The sequence below is a fragment of the Talpa occidentalis genome, unplaced genomic scaffold, assembly GCF_014898055.3.
Source record: "Talpa occidentalis isolate TD23 unplaced genomic scaffold, MPIMG_talOcc4v2.1 talOcc4.9, whole genome shotgun sequence".
Taxonomy (NCBI): domain Eukaryota; kingdom Metazoa; phylum Chordata; class Mammalia; order Eulipotyphla; family Talpidae; genus Talpa; species Talpa occidentalis.
Genome location: NW_023605305.1, coordinates 13,679,239 through 13,694,692, shown reverse-complemented (window position 1 = coordinate 13,694,692; position 15,454 = coordinate 13,679,239). Strand labels below are relative to the sequence as shown.

The 15,454-nt window shown below is 47.5% G+C and overlaps 2 protein-coding genes across 5 annotated transcripts in view; one reads left to right on the top strand and one right to left on the bottom strand.

Moving 5' to 3' along the window:
* Positions 1–9,107, bottom strand: part of NIPAL3 (NIPA like domain containing 3) — a 35,348-nt gene extending 26,241 nt beyond the window's left edge. The window contains exons 1-2 of one of the 2 annotated variants that reach the window (XM_054690903.1): positions 9,032–9,107; positions 5,477–5,812 (exon numbers count right to left, since the gene is read on the bottom strand). In XM_054690903.1, coding sequence (XP_054546878.1) covers positions 5,477–5,569 — 93 coding nt within the window. In that variant the 5' untranslated portion in view covers positions 5,570–5,812; positions 9,032–9,107. Of the gene's footprint in view, positions 1–5,476; positions 5,813–7,782; positions 7,936–9,031 lie in introns of those variants that run through there. The other variant, XM_037498385.2, reaches the window with a different exon arrangement.
* Positions 9,108–9,215: 108 nt separating this feature from the next.
* STPG1 (sperm tail PG-rich repeat containing 1) overlaps positions 9,216–15,454 on the top strand; it is a 47,605-nt gene continuing 41,366 nt past the window's right edge. For 2 of the 3 annotated variants that reach the window (XM_054690904.1, XM_037498380.2), the window contains exon 1: positions 9,216–9,275. The gene's annotated coding sequence lies outside the window, so the exon portion shown is untranslated. The other variant, XM_054690905.1, reaches the window with a different exon arrangement.

Sequence of the window (15,454 nt, the reverse complement as noted above, 5' to 3'; positions counted from 1 at the left end):
TCAGGAGGAGGGACCCCGAGAATTGAAGTGTGCACCGCACAAGGGTGCACTGAAGTTTCTGTGAGGACAAAGGCTGATTCACGGACCATGTATATGTGGGACACCAGGGGTCATGCTGGCCCTTTCTATCCCCACTCCCTTTAGGCCACAAACAACCCTAGGAAGTGGGAAGTGCTGTGAGTTGTTGGGAGGAGTTTATAGATGAACAAATGAAGTGCAAAGCAGTGAAATAACTCACCCCAGGGGAGTATGGGAGGATCTGAGGTCAGGCCTGACTCCTAGTCTCCTGCTGAGCATGACTCCCCCAGACTGTGAGGTGTCCTTCAAAGGTGGCAAAATAAATTAGGAGGAAAAGAACCCCACCTTGTGAGTGCTGCATTCCCACTAATGACACAGGCTGCGGAGTGGGGTGGGGGTGGGGGTTCTTTTCAAGCCATTTCCACAAGCATATTATCTCTAAGCGTAATAACTGGCTACAGACAGACACGGTTAGTAACAGCACAATAAAGCGAGCGCCCTTTCATCCAGGCTCTCAAAGGGCTTCCTCAACACTAATTATGCCCCCTTGTGAAGTGGTGACTGGCGCAACTTGATGAGCATTTAAAGTCAAGCAAAGAAGCTGCTTTGGCCCAGGGGTTACAGAGTTTGCACATGCACCTACAGGCCACCCTCAAGTGCCCAGAGAGGGTGACCCAGCGCTGAGGAGACAGCTAGCCCCTGACGGAAGGACTTTCTCCAAACCTCAGAGCTGGAAAACTGTAACATGGGGGTGGTATCTGGGACTGCTGGCACGGGAGGAAGCAAAGGGCAGTGCCCCCCAGCTTTCACCTCTGACACTGCTGGGAGCTTTTTCAACCCACCACGCTCCTCTTCCTGCTGAGAATCCACCTCAGTTGTGTTCATCTAATTTCTGTAAAGTGTCGCATTCGTGAGTACACATATAAGTATACATGGATCATTAACCCAGGCTGGGGATTGGCCTGTTGGTGGCTTTGTTCTTTAGGAAAAGGTGAAACTAAACAAGCATGTTCACAGATGGGCAGTTGTGAGAATCATGGCGTCAGTCAGGCCAGCATCTCCACCTGCAACACCTTTGGTTCCTGAATTCCTTCACCCCAGTGTCAACCGGGCTGATTCTTCTGAGGTAACACCTCATCAGATTCCCAACAGTGTCTCAATTTGAATCCTTTGAGGGCTGCCCCTCATTTTTTTAAAATTAATTAATTAATTTATACAAGCACTGGGTACAGTTAGAAGCGCGGGAGGGTGAGAGAATTCACCAGAGCCAGAGCAGGGAACAGAACAGGCAGCAGGACCAAAGTACACTGCAGAGGGGAGCAGCGGGCGGCAGGAGAGGTCTGCGCACCATGTGGGACCCTTGCCAGGGATAGAACCGGCACTGCAGAGCCTCGCAACCCAGTGCACAACCGCTGCGCCACCAGCGGAGGCCCGCTGCCCCTCATTTTAAAGACAAACACTTCTCCCAGACCTGCCCAGGTGGAGGAGCTCAGTTACCTGGAAGGTCTGCAACAAGGCAAAAGTGAGAGTGAGCAAGTGTCAGAGTCAGACCTGAACACTGGTCTCCCCAATACTTTGGTCCCCAATATTTTATGGGTGAGGAAGGAGTGAGGCCTCCCACTTCTCAGAAGCCCTACAGTTAGAATGCAGACGGTCCTCCCTGGTGGCGCAAAGGGTTAAGATGCAACCTATGAAGCTATCTGCAGCCAATGCAGTGGGAGTTCAATCCCCAGCCAGGAAGCTACCCACATGGCACAGAAGACCTCTCCTGACTCACCCACTGCTCCCCTCAGCAGTGTGTTTCGGTCATTCTGCCTGTTCTATTCCCCACTCTGGTGAATCCTCTTACTCCCCCACGCCTCTGGCCTGCACCCCATTTCTTGTATGCATAAATAAATAAATCTTTAAAAAAAAAAAAAAGAATGCAGATGGTCCAAATCCAGCCATTTGAGATTGAAAGGACATGATGAATGAGGAGGTAAGGCAGAAACCCGGCTCTGGTCACTGTGCTCAGAGGACTGTCTCTGAGTAGAAAGTTAAGGAAAGTGGGGTGAGGGCAAAACTAGGTACAGGTGGCAGGATTCTGGCCTCCGCTGCCTCTAGCCCTGACTTCAACAACCCCAAAGAGTAAAGGGAGAGGTCACACCTCTCTCTGCTCAGCTTCCTGTGCTGGGCTTCTGCTCTGCCCCTCACTGTGGGGTGACCTCAGGAGAATTACCTGGAACCACTGAGCCTCCACTCAGACTGATTATAAACTCTCATGGGATTGTCAGGTTGTGGGAAATAAGGCACTCGCTGAAACATCAAGAGGTATGCAATAAATACTAGAACAATCTTGTTGCTATTATTTTTATAATTTTCATTTTTATTATTACAATTCTTAGCAGCAGCTCGAAGGACCCTTCTGGCACTGATATCCTCTGACCCAAGAATTGAACTCTTGTAATTTCTGATTTCTAGAAAATCAGACAAAAGTCACAGAGGCAGGAAGGCTTGCTTGGATGTGGGTCTCTGAGTGAAACCTCAGCCCAGATCTCATGGTGAAGTTGGCTTTACATCTGCTGACAACAGCCACTGTTTAAATACCAAGGTGATAAGACCAGCCATCTCTTGCTGTTTAAATGGCCTCGCTCCCCTCACTATCCCTGAGGCTTAAAACCCGAAGTTCAGGATAAACTGCATCCTGGTTGGCTCTGAAGGTTACTCACATTCAAATACAAGGGAGGCAGCAATCTGGCTAACCAGGCTGTATTACACCTGTAACCTGGTAAGCTTCCTGATGCTTACCTTCTCTCAGGTAAGGCACCTCCTCTCAGGTGACACACTGCCATTTCAATACTTAATAACCAGTGTCAGGGAAAGAAGGGACCTTGTGGAGTGCCTGGCACAGGTAGGCAGCAAAGAGTAGAGGATAAAACCAAGTGCTTCTGGCAGTAGGCAGACTTGAATGGAATCCCAGTCTTACCACTTGTTGACTGTGTGGCCTTGGATAAGTTAAGTAACCCTCTCTGAGCCTGTTCATTCATTTGTAAAATGGAATAATGGTACCTGCCCTTTGGGGGCTTTTGTGAGGATTGGCACAGTCCCTGTGTACACACTCAACAAGTGTAGCTGCTACTATTATTGTTAAGATTATGGTAATAATTGTGAGTTGACCTTTGAAGATAGATAAAGAATGACATTTTTATGCCAGGAAATCTAACAAAGGCTTCATGGAAAAGGTGATACCTGAGCTGGAGATAGAAGGTTGAGTAAGATTTCCACAGGCACAGACAGAGGGTGATGCCAGCAGCTTCAGTTTCCTCATCTGGAAATTCAGGTCAGCCTCATGGCCATCCTGTAGGATGGATTTAAAACTGACCTGCCCAGGAGTTACATAATGCTAGAAAGTGACAGAGCTGGGATTTGATGTTAGGTCTCTCCAACTCCAATAAGCCTGTTCTAAGCACTGTTCTCTGCTTTTGGGCCACATTCTGTGCTAAAGTGTAGAGACTCGTGGGACTGGCTTTCCCCACCTCCTTCAAGGGAAGATGTATCTTATCTCTATAGCTCCCATCCCATACAGCACAAGCATGGACAGGCAGGCGCTCAACTGAAACACCTATTTGCTAAATAGAAGAAATCCGGGCCTGAGTCTTCTGGCTGAGGCAAAGCCTCCAGTGTGGATTATTATAATTCTATAATCTCCTAACGTCAGCTGCCTCCTGGGCAACTCAGCCTGTTGACTGATCTGTTTCCCAGGCCCCTTCCTCCAACAATAGACTCCATTTCCTGTTGGGTAGGGCAGAGGGCAGGGCTGCAACTCAAGGCAATCTGCTCACTCTTAACTTCATCCCACCCACCCAATTGGACTTGGGATCTCTTAATGTTTTGCCTGAAGGTAAGAGATAACTTTGGGCAGCCCGCTCAGTCGACAAACCACTTTTCTCTGAGAGCTGCCCATCATGATGGGGCCCCAGAAACCAAGTGTGCTGGGGAACTCCACCCTCCTGACTACCGTTGGTTGGACCAAGGCAGACACCTGATCCAAGCTGGACCAATCAGATCTTCCCTCTTTTAAAGTTGGGGGCAAGAGTTTAGCATGGTGCCAGCCACACTGCTCTCCTGCCCCTGAGTTCTACAAGCTTCCTTGTAGACATAGAGTAACTCCCTGCCCCCTTTGGCCTCAGTTTCTTAGAAAAGATACTATTCCTTACAAACAAAATAGCCTTAGGAAACAAAACAAGGAAGAAGGAGACAGCTTCCCTTTAGAAACTCTTTCTCCTAACCCCAGATGGAATTAATTGCACCTCCTCTGCTCACTGCACTTTGATCACTTCCTCTTTGTCGCCATGAGGCATTTCTGAGTCAAGCACCTGCTACATGCCTGGCACTAGCACAGGTTGTTTCCATTGATCCACACAGCATGGGGGGATGAGGGATGGAGGGAGGAATCACTGCTACCATTTTCTTCCTAACAGAAGCTTTGAAGGGTTAAGGCACATGGATGTCCACGGTCACTTACCAAGGAAGGAGCAGAGAAGGGATCTGAACCCTATGCTCTCTTCCTTTTGCCCCACTTGGCACTTCCATTAGCTCCTAAACCTGTCCCCCATCTCAATTCTTCAGCTTTTTGGTAGAGTCACCATAACTTATTAATCCTTGCTCTGGCATGAAGATATTTCTATAATAAGTAACTGAATTAAATTTGTGATGGAAATGAAATTTCTTATTAGAACTCGCACCAGGCAGAGTGTTCTGTGTTTTCTTAGAGTCTGCATTTGTCTATTTGGCTTCTATTCACCCCTAGGCCTATTGTATTCACTCTACGTTCTAATTTTCTCTGTCCCTGATGCTCTGACATTTGTGGCCTTATTGACTAGAGAGAGAGAGTCTTGTCCAGAGAGAGCCAATTACTAGAGACAGCAAAGAGCACACAGATTGCTTACTGTCACCACAGATGAGAAACAACCTCAACTTCCAACAATAGGGGCCCTGTTCAGCAAATCTTGATACAGCATCTCAACAGATTATTACGCCATCAGTCGAAAGGATACTTTCAATCACTGTGACATGGAGAAACATTTCACAAACAAGGTTAACTGAAACCACCAAAATAGGAAACTTAACATAATTCTGATCCTGAATTTGTAATGCCAGAAAAAAGCAGGAAGGAAATACACAGGAATATGAACAAAGGTTGTCTCCGAGTAAGGGAAGAGGTGAATTAAAAATATATATATCAAATCTTCTATGTGGGAATGCATTCCTTTAAAAATACTTCTCCACCTCTATATTTTTATACTAGTTAATGAGCAGACTTTCTCTGATTATATACTGTCCCAGATGTGTGGAGGGCCTGCCTATTTCTACCAGCAGTAGGTGTGCAGTCCCTGGACATCAATGTTAGCCAATGCTGTACTGTTACATTCTTATTAAAAAAAAAATGCAAAATTTCAAAACCAAAAAAAGTTCTTGCCTTATAGGAGAAGGAGCCCTCGCTCACAGGGTCAGGACTGCTTGTGGGCAGGAGCTGCTGCAGCTGCAAGCCTGGGCTGTTCGCTCCGTCCATGGTGGTCTAGTGGCGCATCCCGCCTGGCCTGGCTTGGTAGCTGGGCCGCGCTAAGCGGGACTGGAACTGGAAGCCATCTTGTCTTGTGGTGTTCACCTCCTTCCGCCAGCCATGGCTTTCTTGGCCAAAGGGGAATTTCTAGGCTCTTTTGGCTGACTTATGGCCTTTCTCTCATCTTCACTCAGAGACGTGCCAAACTGTTCTCTCCCAAGCGACTGGGGTGTGATTTCTGGTTCTTTGGTGCTGTAGAGTGGTGGAGAAGAACATTAAAAATGCATATACAATGAATCATCAAGACCAGCTTCGTTGTCTGTTATGCAAATGCTATTAGGGCAAAACACTAATTGCCATGAGAAGTGCAGCCATTTAAAATATTATAACATGATCCTGGCCCCCTTAATAAAGATATGGCTCATATACCTTAAACCTCCCGCCTGGCCTTAAAAATCTTTTTCCTTCCACATATCCTATTATGAATTGTACCTTTTCCATAGACTCCTCTACATAAGAAGTAGAATACTTGCTATGTCTACTTCTCCAGACCTAAAAAACAAAGCAAAGCCAAAAAAAACCCTACTGAGGCAGAAATGGGAACCATTGGGGTTCTAGCTTAGAAGAAAAGTTATCTCCATGGAGATGGCCTGCTAACGAGGTAGAAGACCTAAGTGTCTAGATTATGTGTTTCTGGGGGACTCATCCGGGAAGAGGGGATAATAATGTAGCCTCGAGTAAAACAACAATGACAACAACTCCTGTTAACTTCATTGGACCAATATTTTCAGTGCCTCTTGAATCTCCTTCCAAACAGAGCAGGGAAAGGACGCCCTTTGTGTTCTGGGAGGCATAGGTGAAACACCACAGGTGCTAAGGGTTTCTTCAAGGGCTTCTTATATTAAAAATAATAATTGGGCCTCCTGCCCAAGATCCAGCCCCAAGCCTGGCATCATGACCTCCATAAATACCTACTACTGGCTGAACGCAGGCATGTTAAGCACCTGGTGCACTGTGGCTGCTTCACAGTCAAGAACAGAATAGCTTACTCAGGCGACAACCCCTGAGATTGAACAGCTCTACCCAGCCCCACCCACAGGATGTCAGAGAAAGCAAATAGGCCTTGGGGACATGCCAAAGGGATGATGGGAATCGTGGCCTCCTAACCTCATTTAAACTGGCATTTTCATTGAGGTGGGTTCTCTCTTTGTTTTTGTTATGGTGGTGGTTTTGCTGTCATTTAATGCACTTTTAAAAAGCTGCTTCCTCTCAACCACAGGAACCCCCAGGCCTCTGAGGCATGGCCTGCAAAGATAGAAGGCTTCCCCCTTAGCCGGCTAGGAGTTTGCACTAAAAGACTTGGAGAAACTTTTTGCAAGTTGTCCTCCCTTATAAGGCACACATTCTGGGGGCAGGGGAGCGCTGATGAATCTTTGCCTGACTTCAAAGCACTTTCTGACAAGTAACATATGCCCAAGAGGCAAGCAGGCAACTCTGCACTGTCAGCTGCCCCACAGAGCAGAGTCACGGGCTCTAGGGAAGATAATTCATGAGGTATTTGCTTCCTTCCTCTCTGCCCTCCACCCCTTTTCTCAATGAATTATTTTACCAACCCACAGAGCAGGTTTTACACACAAGCGAACCATAGCTCATGACTGTTGAGATAGGGGCCAGCTATTCGAATTTAGCTCTCACTGAAAAAACAAACACACATACCCCTTTTCCACCACCTGACGATTCAGTGTCTGGCTGGTGAGTGCCAGTTACGGGCAAACTGCTTTCTCTTTCCTAGGCTCTGGGACACTAAAGAGTTAGCTCTTCAGTTGCCTCCCATTGAGCTGGAAACTACAACTTCCAGCAGCCAGGCCAGATGAAGGCTGCCTCTCCGCCCCATCCCACCTGCTAATCCACCATCTGCTATTGCCTGGAAGCCCAGTCGAGGAGGAAAGAAACACATCATGGCAAACTTACTCCATTTCACTTCCTGATTTGATAAGCCTGGCATCACCTTTATTGAGGCAAACCCACGCCCGCTCTCTTCTCACTCTCCTTGCAAAAATGCAAGAAAACAGTCCGAGGTATCGAGACCCTAAATGACAAGGCTGGTGACGCCAAGATGGAAAAGGACATTTACACCAGGGGACCACAGCTGACTCCAAACGCATCAGCTTTTCCAGAATTCAAGTCCTCCACCCCTGAGCCCCATCTTAATCACTACTTACCAGCGGCGTCTCCTCCAAGGCCCACCTCTCAGAGGTTTTTGAGAAACGACCTGGCTCTCCGGGCAGCCAGCCGGGCAGCACAGCCTCCTGCAATTCCTGCCCAGCTCGGACCCGAGAGGGTGCTGCAGTGTTTTGCTTTCAAACATCGCGACGTGATTGGCCGGGGCCTGCTGCCAGTCAGAAGCTGGCGCGGCTCTGAAGCGACAGAGTGGCTGCGAGAAGGGGGTGGGCGGGACATCCCCCGGGCAGGTTTGCTGCGCAGCAAAGCTTGCTTGAAGCGCAGGGGGAGAAACTCGGGGAGCCGCCGCCCCGCCGGGGCTTCGCGTACACCTGAGGGAGTCCCCTCTAGTGGCCACAGGAAGGACGTAGGAGCCACCCCCATCCCCCTCTTCGGCTGTCCTGGAGCGCTCGGGCGACCGATCACCTCCACCTGTGCGAGGGATGGGCCCCTGCCAGGGTCCTCATTTCTTATCCTCAGCCACCCCCACCTGGGCTGGGCTCCCGCTGCTCCCCCAGCCCAGGGTCTCACCGTGTATTCACACCCTACACCTCCTTCTAGACCCGGCCCCTCCAGACGCCTTCCTGGCCACGCGGGGTTACATCCCTGCCTGGCCTCGGTGACACCTGTTGGGCGCACCGGCCACCCAGCGTCCAGCGAGGCTCCAGGTGCTCCGGGGCGCCGCGAGCGGGACGCAGGTGTCCGCAGGGCACACGTGCGCGGACCGCGCCCCGCCATCTACACGCTCTTCATTGCAGAACCTCGCGGCACCCCGAGCTGTCAACCCCGAGAGCCAGGGCGCGCGGCCCAGGTCACGCCCGAGCGGTGCCAACTGCGGGAGCAGAGCCAGGGCGCGCTCGGCCCCGCGGCTGGGCCAGCGCAGCGCGAGGGTGGCCTCTTGGAGGAGCTGCCCGCGGGCTGCGCGGCCGGCGCGAGGCTTTTCTGGGGGGTGGGGGACAGGAGGGGCGACCCCACGGTCCCCAGCTTCTAATAAGGTGTTTGGAATTTATTGGAAGCGGAGGCGTTGGAGGGGGCGCAGCAGCAGCGCGCCCAGTCACGGTGACTGCGCTGGAGTTTGTAAAGAGGGGGTCATCTTGCCCGGTTGCCCCTAACAATCTGGTGTTTTTTCTTCTTCTTCTTCTATTCTAAACAGGGTTTGGAGAATGTTAGTTCCCTTAGGTTTATGCCTTGAAGTAGGATGTCTGGGTGAGCAAAATTCTAAGGTCTGTCGCAAGATTTTTGAGGGCTAACCTGTAAGTTTTCTCACCGGTCCTGATAGAGTTAACCCGAATCCTAACGTTCTGGCAGGTTCCCGGTGGGTTTTGAAAGCCTCTAAATGATTGGTCACCATCTTTTCACAAGAAAGAAACAAAGGACACCATTGGCTAAAATTACTCAGCCGAACAGAAGGGAGACTCTAGAATGTTAGGTCTTGTGGTTGCTATAGCGACGGGGAGGCAGGAGGACCCGGTTCAGCCCAGGGAGACCCCACGAGGTAGGAGGCAGCGGAAGGGGGAAAGTGAGTCTTGGGAGGGAGGACCGTGCTAGCCCCATGGGACACCCTCGGAGACCCCGCGTTCTGCCAGGTGCGTGGGGAATTCGGGTGCTGAGTGAGTGGCCCAGGGATCCCTGGAGGTGTGTCCTATAGTCTCACCTGAGCTGGTGATGCCCGCGTGCCGTCCCTTGGAGCTCCGCGGAGGGGCGCCGGCGTGGGGCTTCCTGCCTTGGCTTCTGGGATTGTGCAAACGTTTGGAGGCCCAGGTGCGCGGGCAGTGGTGGATGACGGAGTTCCGACCCCAGGTCCACTCAAGCTCCTTGGGTGGCCCTCAGCAAGGAGGCCCGCCTTCTGTGGCCTCAATTTACTCGTCTGTGAAACGAAAGGGTGGGGTTGGAATCTCATGGTTACTAGCCGGCTGCTCAAGTTCCTCCCAGGCCTCTGATAGGCGTTCTCAGCTTATGAAATATAAACTGGCCCATTTACCTGAGAGTGTTTTGAAAAATGTAAAATCCTTCCCAGATGCAAGGTAGCATTTTAACTGAGTTCATAAGAAACTTGTGTAAATAAAAATCTCATAAAATTCCATATAAGTTTAACAGTATACATGGTATATACAATAATACATGTATAAATGTATAAAATGTGATAATACTGTAACAAAGATTTTTAAGATAGGGAGGGTAGAATGAAAAACATACCTTAGTCGTGGTCACAGGGATAAAACCTTACAGAAGTAGTTCCTGAAGGAAAGAGCTGTATATCTCTATCTATATATCTATATACAAGAGCTCAAATGTGTATACCTCTAGTATTCATTCATTCTACAGACATTTAGAGAACATTTATTATGTGCCAGGAAACAGTGGAGGGTTCGGTGATGACCATTCTATTAGGGAAGATCATAAACAATAGTGAGTGGCCAAGGAAGGTATCCTAAGGAGGTTTGAGCAGAGCCCCAGATGAATCTGGTGACTGGGCCAGAGGATGGTGTCCCATATAGTGAGGGGAGGGACCCCTGCTCTCCGGGGGTATTCAAGGCTGAGGAAGATTAATCTTTAGGTGGGGGCTATGACAGCTGCCTTCCAATACTTGAAGGACAGGCAGTGCCTTTGAAACTTTTTCACTGTGACCCATGGCACAAAATACATTTACTAGTGTCACCCAGCACACACGTGCAAAATAAGCAAAACCCCATGGGCTAGGACTTGCATTTAAAAAAATGTTTTATGTATTTACTTTCTTACATCTTTGTTAATTTGGGGATAGTATTTGATTTCTCCTCTCCAGTGCGCCCCCTGTAGTTCTCCATGACCACAGCACCCAGGATCCATCACCTTGATCCCTTGTGCTCTTCCCTGCCCTGCTGTATGCCTCAGACAACTTGTATTTTGAATATCACCAATGTGGAAGAGGAGGGAGACTTGTTCTGAACTGATTGCAAGGGATGGAATTAGGGCGAGAGGAGGGGGCCGGGGGAAGGAGGATCTGGAGTAAGGACCAGCACCACCTTCCCAGGTGTCATGAACGCACCCATTTCTGCCAACAGCAGAAAAAGCTCTTAACCCTTAACTTTACACTTCTGTTTTCTCATTGTAAAAGGGGGATTATACCTCCCTGGACTATGATAAAGATTGCATGAAATAGTCTACTCAAGGCATTTTGGGCTGTAAGGGCTCAATAAACAACAGCCATTATTTTGAGCTGTTAATATATTATCCCTGAGCCCGTGTTAACACCCAATGTTAATAAAATCCTACGTTAGGTCAGGCAACATTAACTGCTTTGTGTAGATCATCATATTTAATCTTTGAGAGGAAGGGACTGTTATCACTCTTGGTTTATGGAAGAGGAAAAGGGTTTCAAAGGTTGAGTGACTCATCCAGAATCATAGCTATTAAGCTTAGGGCATAGCCTTGACCCCAGACCTAAATACTCTTGATGGCGGCCCTGACCCTCACCTGGGAATTGCTTAAACATATACATGGGACTGGGACAGGAAGGTGGAATATCTTCACTGGCCTCTTTTAGATTTAGGCCATGACCTCTTGTTATGAACAGTTGTGCACGCAAGTGCACCCTGAGCACACCTGTGCTGTTCACACCTGAGCAGCACCTGCTCTCTCCCTGGCCTCATGGTCACCAACCTGGGAAGCATATTAGTGGTGTTGTCTTTAGGTGGTGGGATTGTAGGTTGTTTTAAACAATCTTTTCAGGGTAGTCTGTGGCTTTGGGGAGCAGGTTGGTCACGGCACCATGCGGGGGTGAGGCCGTGTTGTCATGGCAGCCCAGACCTCACTGTGGAACTTCCCTGGTACAGTGCGTGGGGAGTGGAGACCCAGTATGGTGGTGCAGGGAATCTGCCCCCTCTTCTCGCTGGCACCCTCCTCACCCCCCTACCAGATTGAGCCCAGTCACACCGGCAGCACCAGTCCCTGAGAGCACAGAACCCGCCTCCCCGCCCCTAAGGACATGATGCTGTTGGGGAGTTCAAGCTTGGAGGCCATCAGCTCGCAGCTGACCATGGCGCCTGCAGATGCCACATCGGATGAAGGCTACTCAAGTAAGATGGGGCAGGCAAGTCTGTGTTCAAGCAGTTCTGCCAGGAGGCCCAGCCCTGCCTGTCCCAGACCTTGCACCTCGGTCCTAAGCAAGAGCTACATAGCGAGCTGAGGACCCTCAGTGACAAGTGTAGCAGCAAGACCCTCTTCTACCTGATCACCAGGCCATGTTCCAGGAGTCCATCTGGCCTGTGTCTCCAGAAATAAATCCTTTATCAGGAAAGATCTAAATTCACTCATCCACCATCCGGCACTGGGTTGTTTCCACACCTTGGCTATCCTGAGCAGTGAGTGCTGCAGTGAACACAGGATGCCTATGTCTTTTTCAGTTAGTGTTTTCATGTTCTTTGGGTAAATCCCCAGAAACGGCATTACTGGATCATATGGTGGATTTATTTTTAAAATTCGGAGGGCCCTCCTTACTGTTTTCCGTAGCAACAGCACCATTTTACATTCTCACCAACAGGGGATGAGGGTTCCTTTTTCTCCACATCCTCACCAACATTTGTTATTTCTTGACCTTATGGTAACAGTCATTCTAACTGGTATAAAGTGAAATCTTGTGGGTTTGATTTGCATTTCCTTAAATAATAGAGAACATCTTTCCACGTGTCTGCTGGCTATCTGTGTATCTTCTTTGGTAAAATTCTGTCCACTTTTTTTATCATCTTGTATTTATTTTTCTCATTATTGAGTTATTTATGTTTTGGATAGTAACCCCTTGTCTGATATGTGGTTTGCAAATATCTTCTACCACTCAGCAGGCTGCCTTTTTCATTTTAACTATAGTTTCTTTCACTGTGCAGAAGCTTTTTGGCTTGATGTAGCCCCATTTGTTTATATTCTTTTCTTGTTGCTTTGGAGACAGTCAACAAAGACATTACTAAGACTGATGTAAAAGAACTTTTTACCCATGTTTTCTTCTGAGTATATTATGGCTTCAAGTCATATATTCAAGTATTTAATACACCTTGAGTTGTTTTCAGTGTGTGATGTAAGAGCGGTCTCGTTTCATTCTTCGCATGTGTCCATCCAGTTTTCACAGTACCATTTATTGAAGAGACTTTTCTTTCTCCAGTTTATGTTCTTGGCTCCTTTTTCATAAATCAGCTACCCATATATAGTTCTGGGCTGCTGATTCATCTCATTCATCTCCAGATACATTTTGACTACTTTAGTGATCCACTGGTTGTTCAGTATCATGTTGTTTAATCTCCATATATTTATGGATTTTCCATTTTTTCCTCTTATAGTTGATTTCTTTTTTAAAAAAAAAAAAGATTTATTTATTTTTGCATACAAGAACTGGGGTGTAAGCCAGAAATGCGGGGTAGGGGTCGGTGAGAGGATTCACCAGAGAGAGTGGGGAGCAGAACAGGCAGATCTACTGAAATACACTCATATCTACTGCTGCTGAGGGGAGCAGCAGGCAAGACAACAGAGGTCTGCTGTGCCATGTGGGTTAGCTCCCTGGCTGGCTGGAGATCGAACTCATAGAGTCAATAGCTTCATAGTGCTGAGACATAACCCCTTGTGCCACCAGGGAGGCCCCCAATTGTGATATTTAACACAATTATAAACATTTGCCAGAATTTAGAATCGTACACTTGGAATTCAATGATATTGTATGTAAGTTACTTCAATAAAGATAAACTTATAAAATTCAAGTCAAGCAACATTAACAGTAAACATTTACAGAGCTCCTACTATAAGCAGTAGAATGTGTTATAGGACAAGGAGAGGGGTAGCCCAAGCCCCGCAAACCTGCCTATTCTAAATGGGTTCTGCCATCCGCCGCATCAACACAAAACATAGGTGACTTTAATGGGAAGGAACTTTAATTAAACTAGGAAACAATACAGGTAAGGCAAAGAGTCTAGTTTCTAAATGAAGCACCCAAAGTTACCCATCCCCTCGTGGGTAAAAGTCCATCCATATGGGATCGGCCCAGAACAAGGCCCCAAAGCCTGCTAAAAGTCTAAAGCATCTTCCAGTGGGGACCCACAGCAAAGGGTCACAAACAACCGGACAAGCCCGGAAGGAAAAGAGCAAAATCAACATCAAGATAAAAGCTGCCATGGTCACCTCCCCACGGGTCTCACCCATATCTGTGTCACCCAGTCCACGACCAAAAGACAAGCACAGTTTCTTCACGTGTCTCTAGGCTCCACGCGCCTCCTCCAGGTCTCCTGGCTCCATCCTTCTTCCTTCCTCAGTCTCTTCTTCAGCTTCTCCTATTCCTGCTCAGCTCCACCCTCCCTTGGGTGGGGCAGGGAACCTCCCCCTTTCCTGGGGACCACCCTGTTACAATCCCCCCTTTTAATTTTTATTCCACCATATCTATGGTGGCACAAATCTCAGGGTGTAGTCTTAGGAGACAGTCTTTTTTTTAGGGTTACAATGTGTGTAAGAGAAGCAACAATTAGTCAGCAGCATTGTCTATGAATATCCAGTATGACAGTTTTCCATTCTGAAAAATAGTCCATTATACCAGCCAAAAGAAAAAAAAATTTGGAGCATTGGCTAAAACAAGATAACAAATATATCAAATTCACAGGGAAAAAATGTTAAAATGGTTCAACTTATGCAAAAACGAATTCTCTCAACCTTGATTCCAAACTTTAACAGCATAGCAAAAGTTTGCAAACTAAATCTACTTTTAAACCATTTTTCCTATTTTTGCATAAAATCACAGGGCAGAAAATAACTAACAGCAATTTTTAGCCGGCTTTGTTGAAATACTCCACACAGGATCAGAGCGAACCAGTGGCATCCAGTCGATGTAGGCTTCAGGTATAAAGTTGGTCTCATCAGACTCCACCTGGGCTTTCCTCTTCTCGAGGGTACCAGGGCATTTTCGTTGGCCGGGTTGTCCAGTCCTGCCAATGGAGGCAAGCTTCCTCACCTTCTTTGGAGGTCTCTGGAACCCTACAAACAAGGCAAACAGGTTCTCTTCTTCTTGGTTCAGCTCTTTTTCAACTTTCTGGAAGAACTCCACACAAAGCCACACAATCAAACTCACGTCCAATTTTTTTGTTAAAACAGACAAAATCCCTATGGAAGTTATGCAAAAACAGACTCTAAGATAAGTAGCAAAAATTACTACCACTATTTGTATGCCGTGTTGGTATCAAGGGGAGAGAAAATGTGACAAGTTAGCTTTGCTGGAAAAAAATTACAACCTTGCTGCAGATCCTTGTTACTCAAAACAAAACAAAACAAAAACTTCCTGGATTCAGGACAGAATGCATAAAAAAATTTTCAATATTATGTCAAAGAAACCTTAGTAAATGTCAGGTGTATTTCCAGGTCTATTGAGTCCTTTGTAAGAAAGTTTTACTCTCAACAGTTCCATCAATAGGAATCTGTTGAGACCTTTTCTCCCTATATTTCCAGAAACAATTTCTGTAGATGTGAAACAATTGAATTATACAATATTACAAGGTGACAATCACCGCTGACAATTTACATACATACCCGATACTACTGTTAACATATTGTACATACCAAAGTTTTTACCATTTTCCCAAGTGACAATGCTTCCCTTCCAGTTTTACTTCATTAGGTAAAAGCCAAACAGAACAAATTCATCTAATGCCTTTCCAGGAGGAAAGGGAG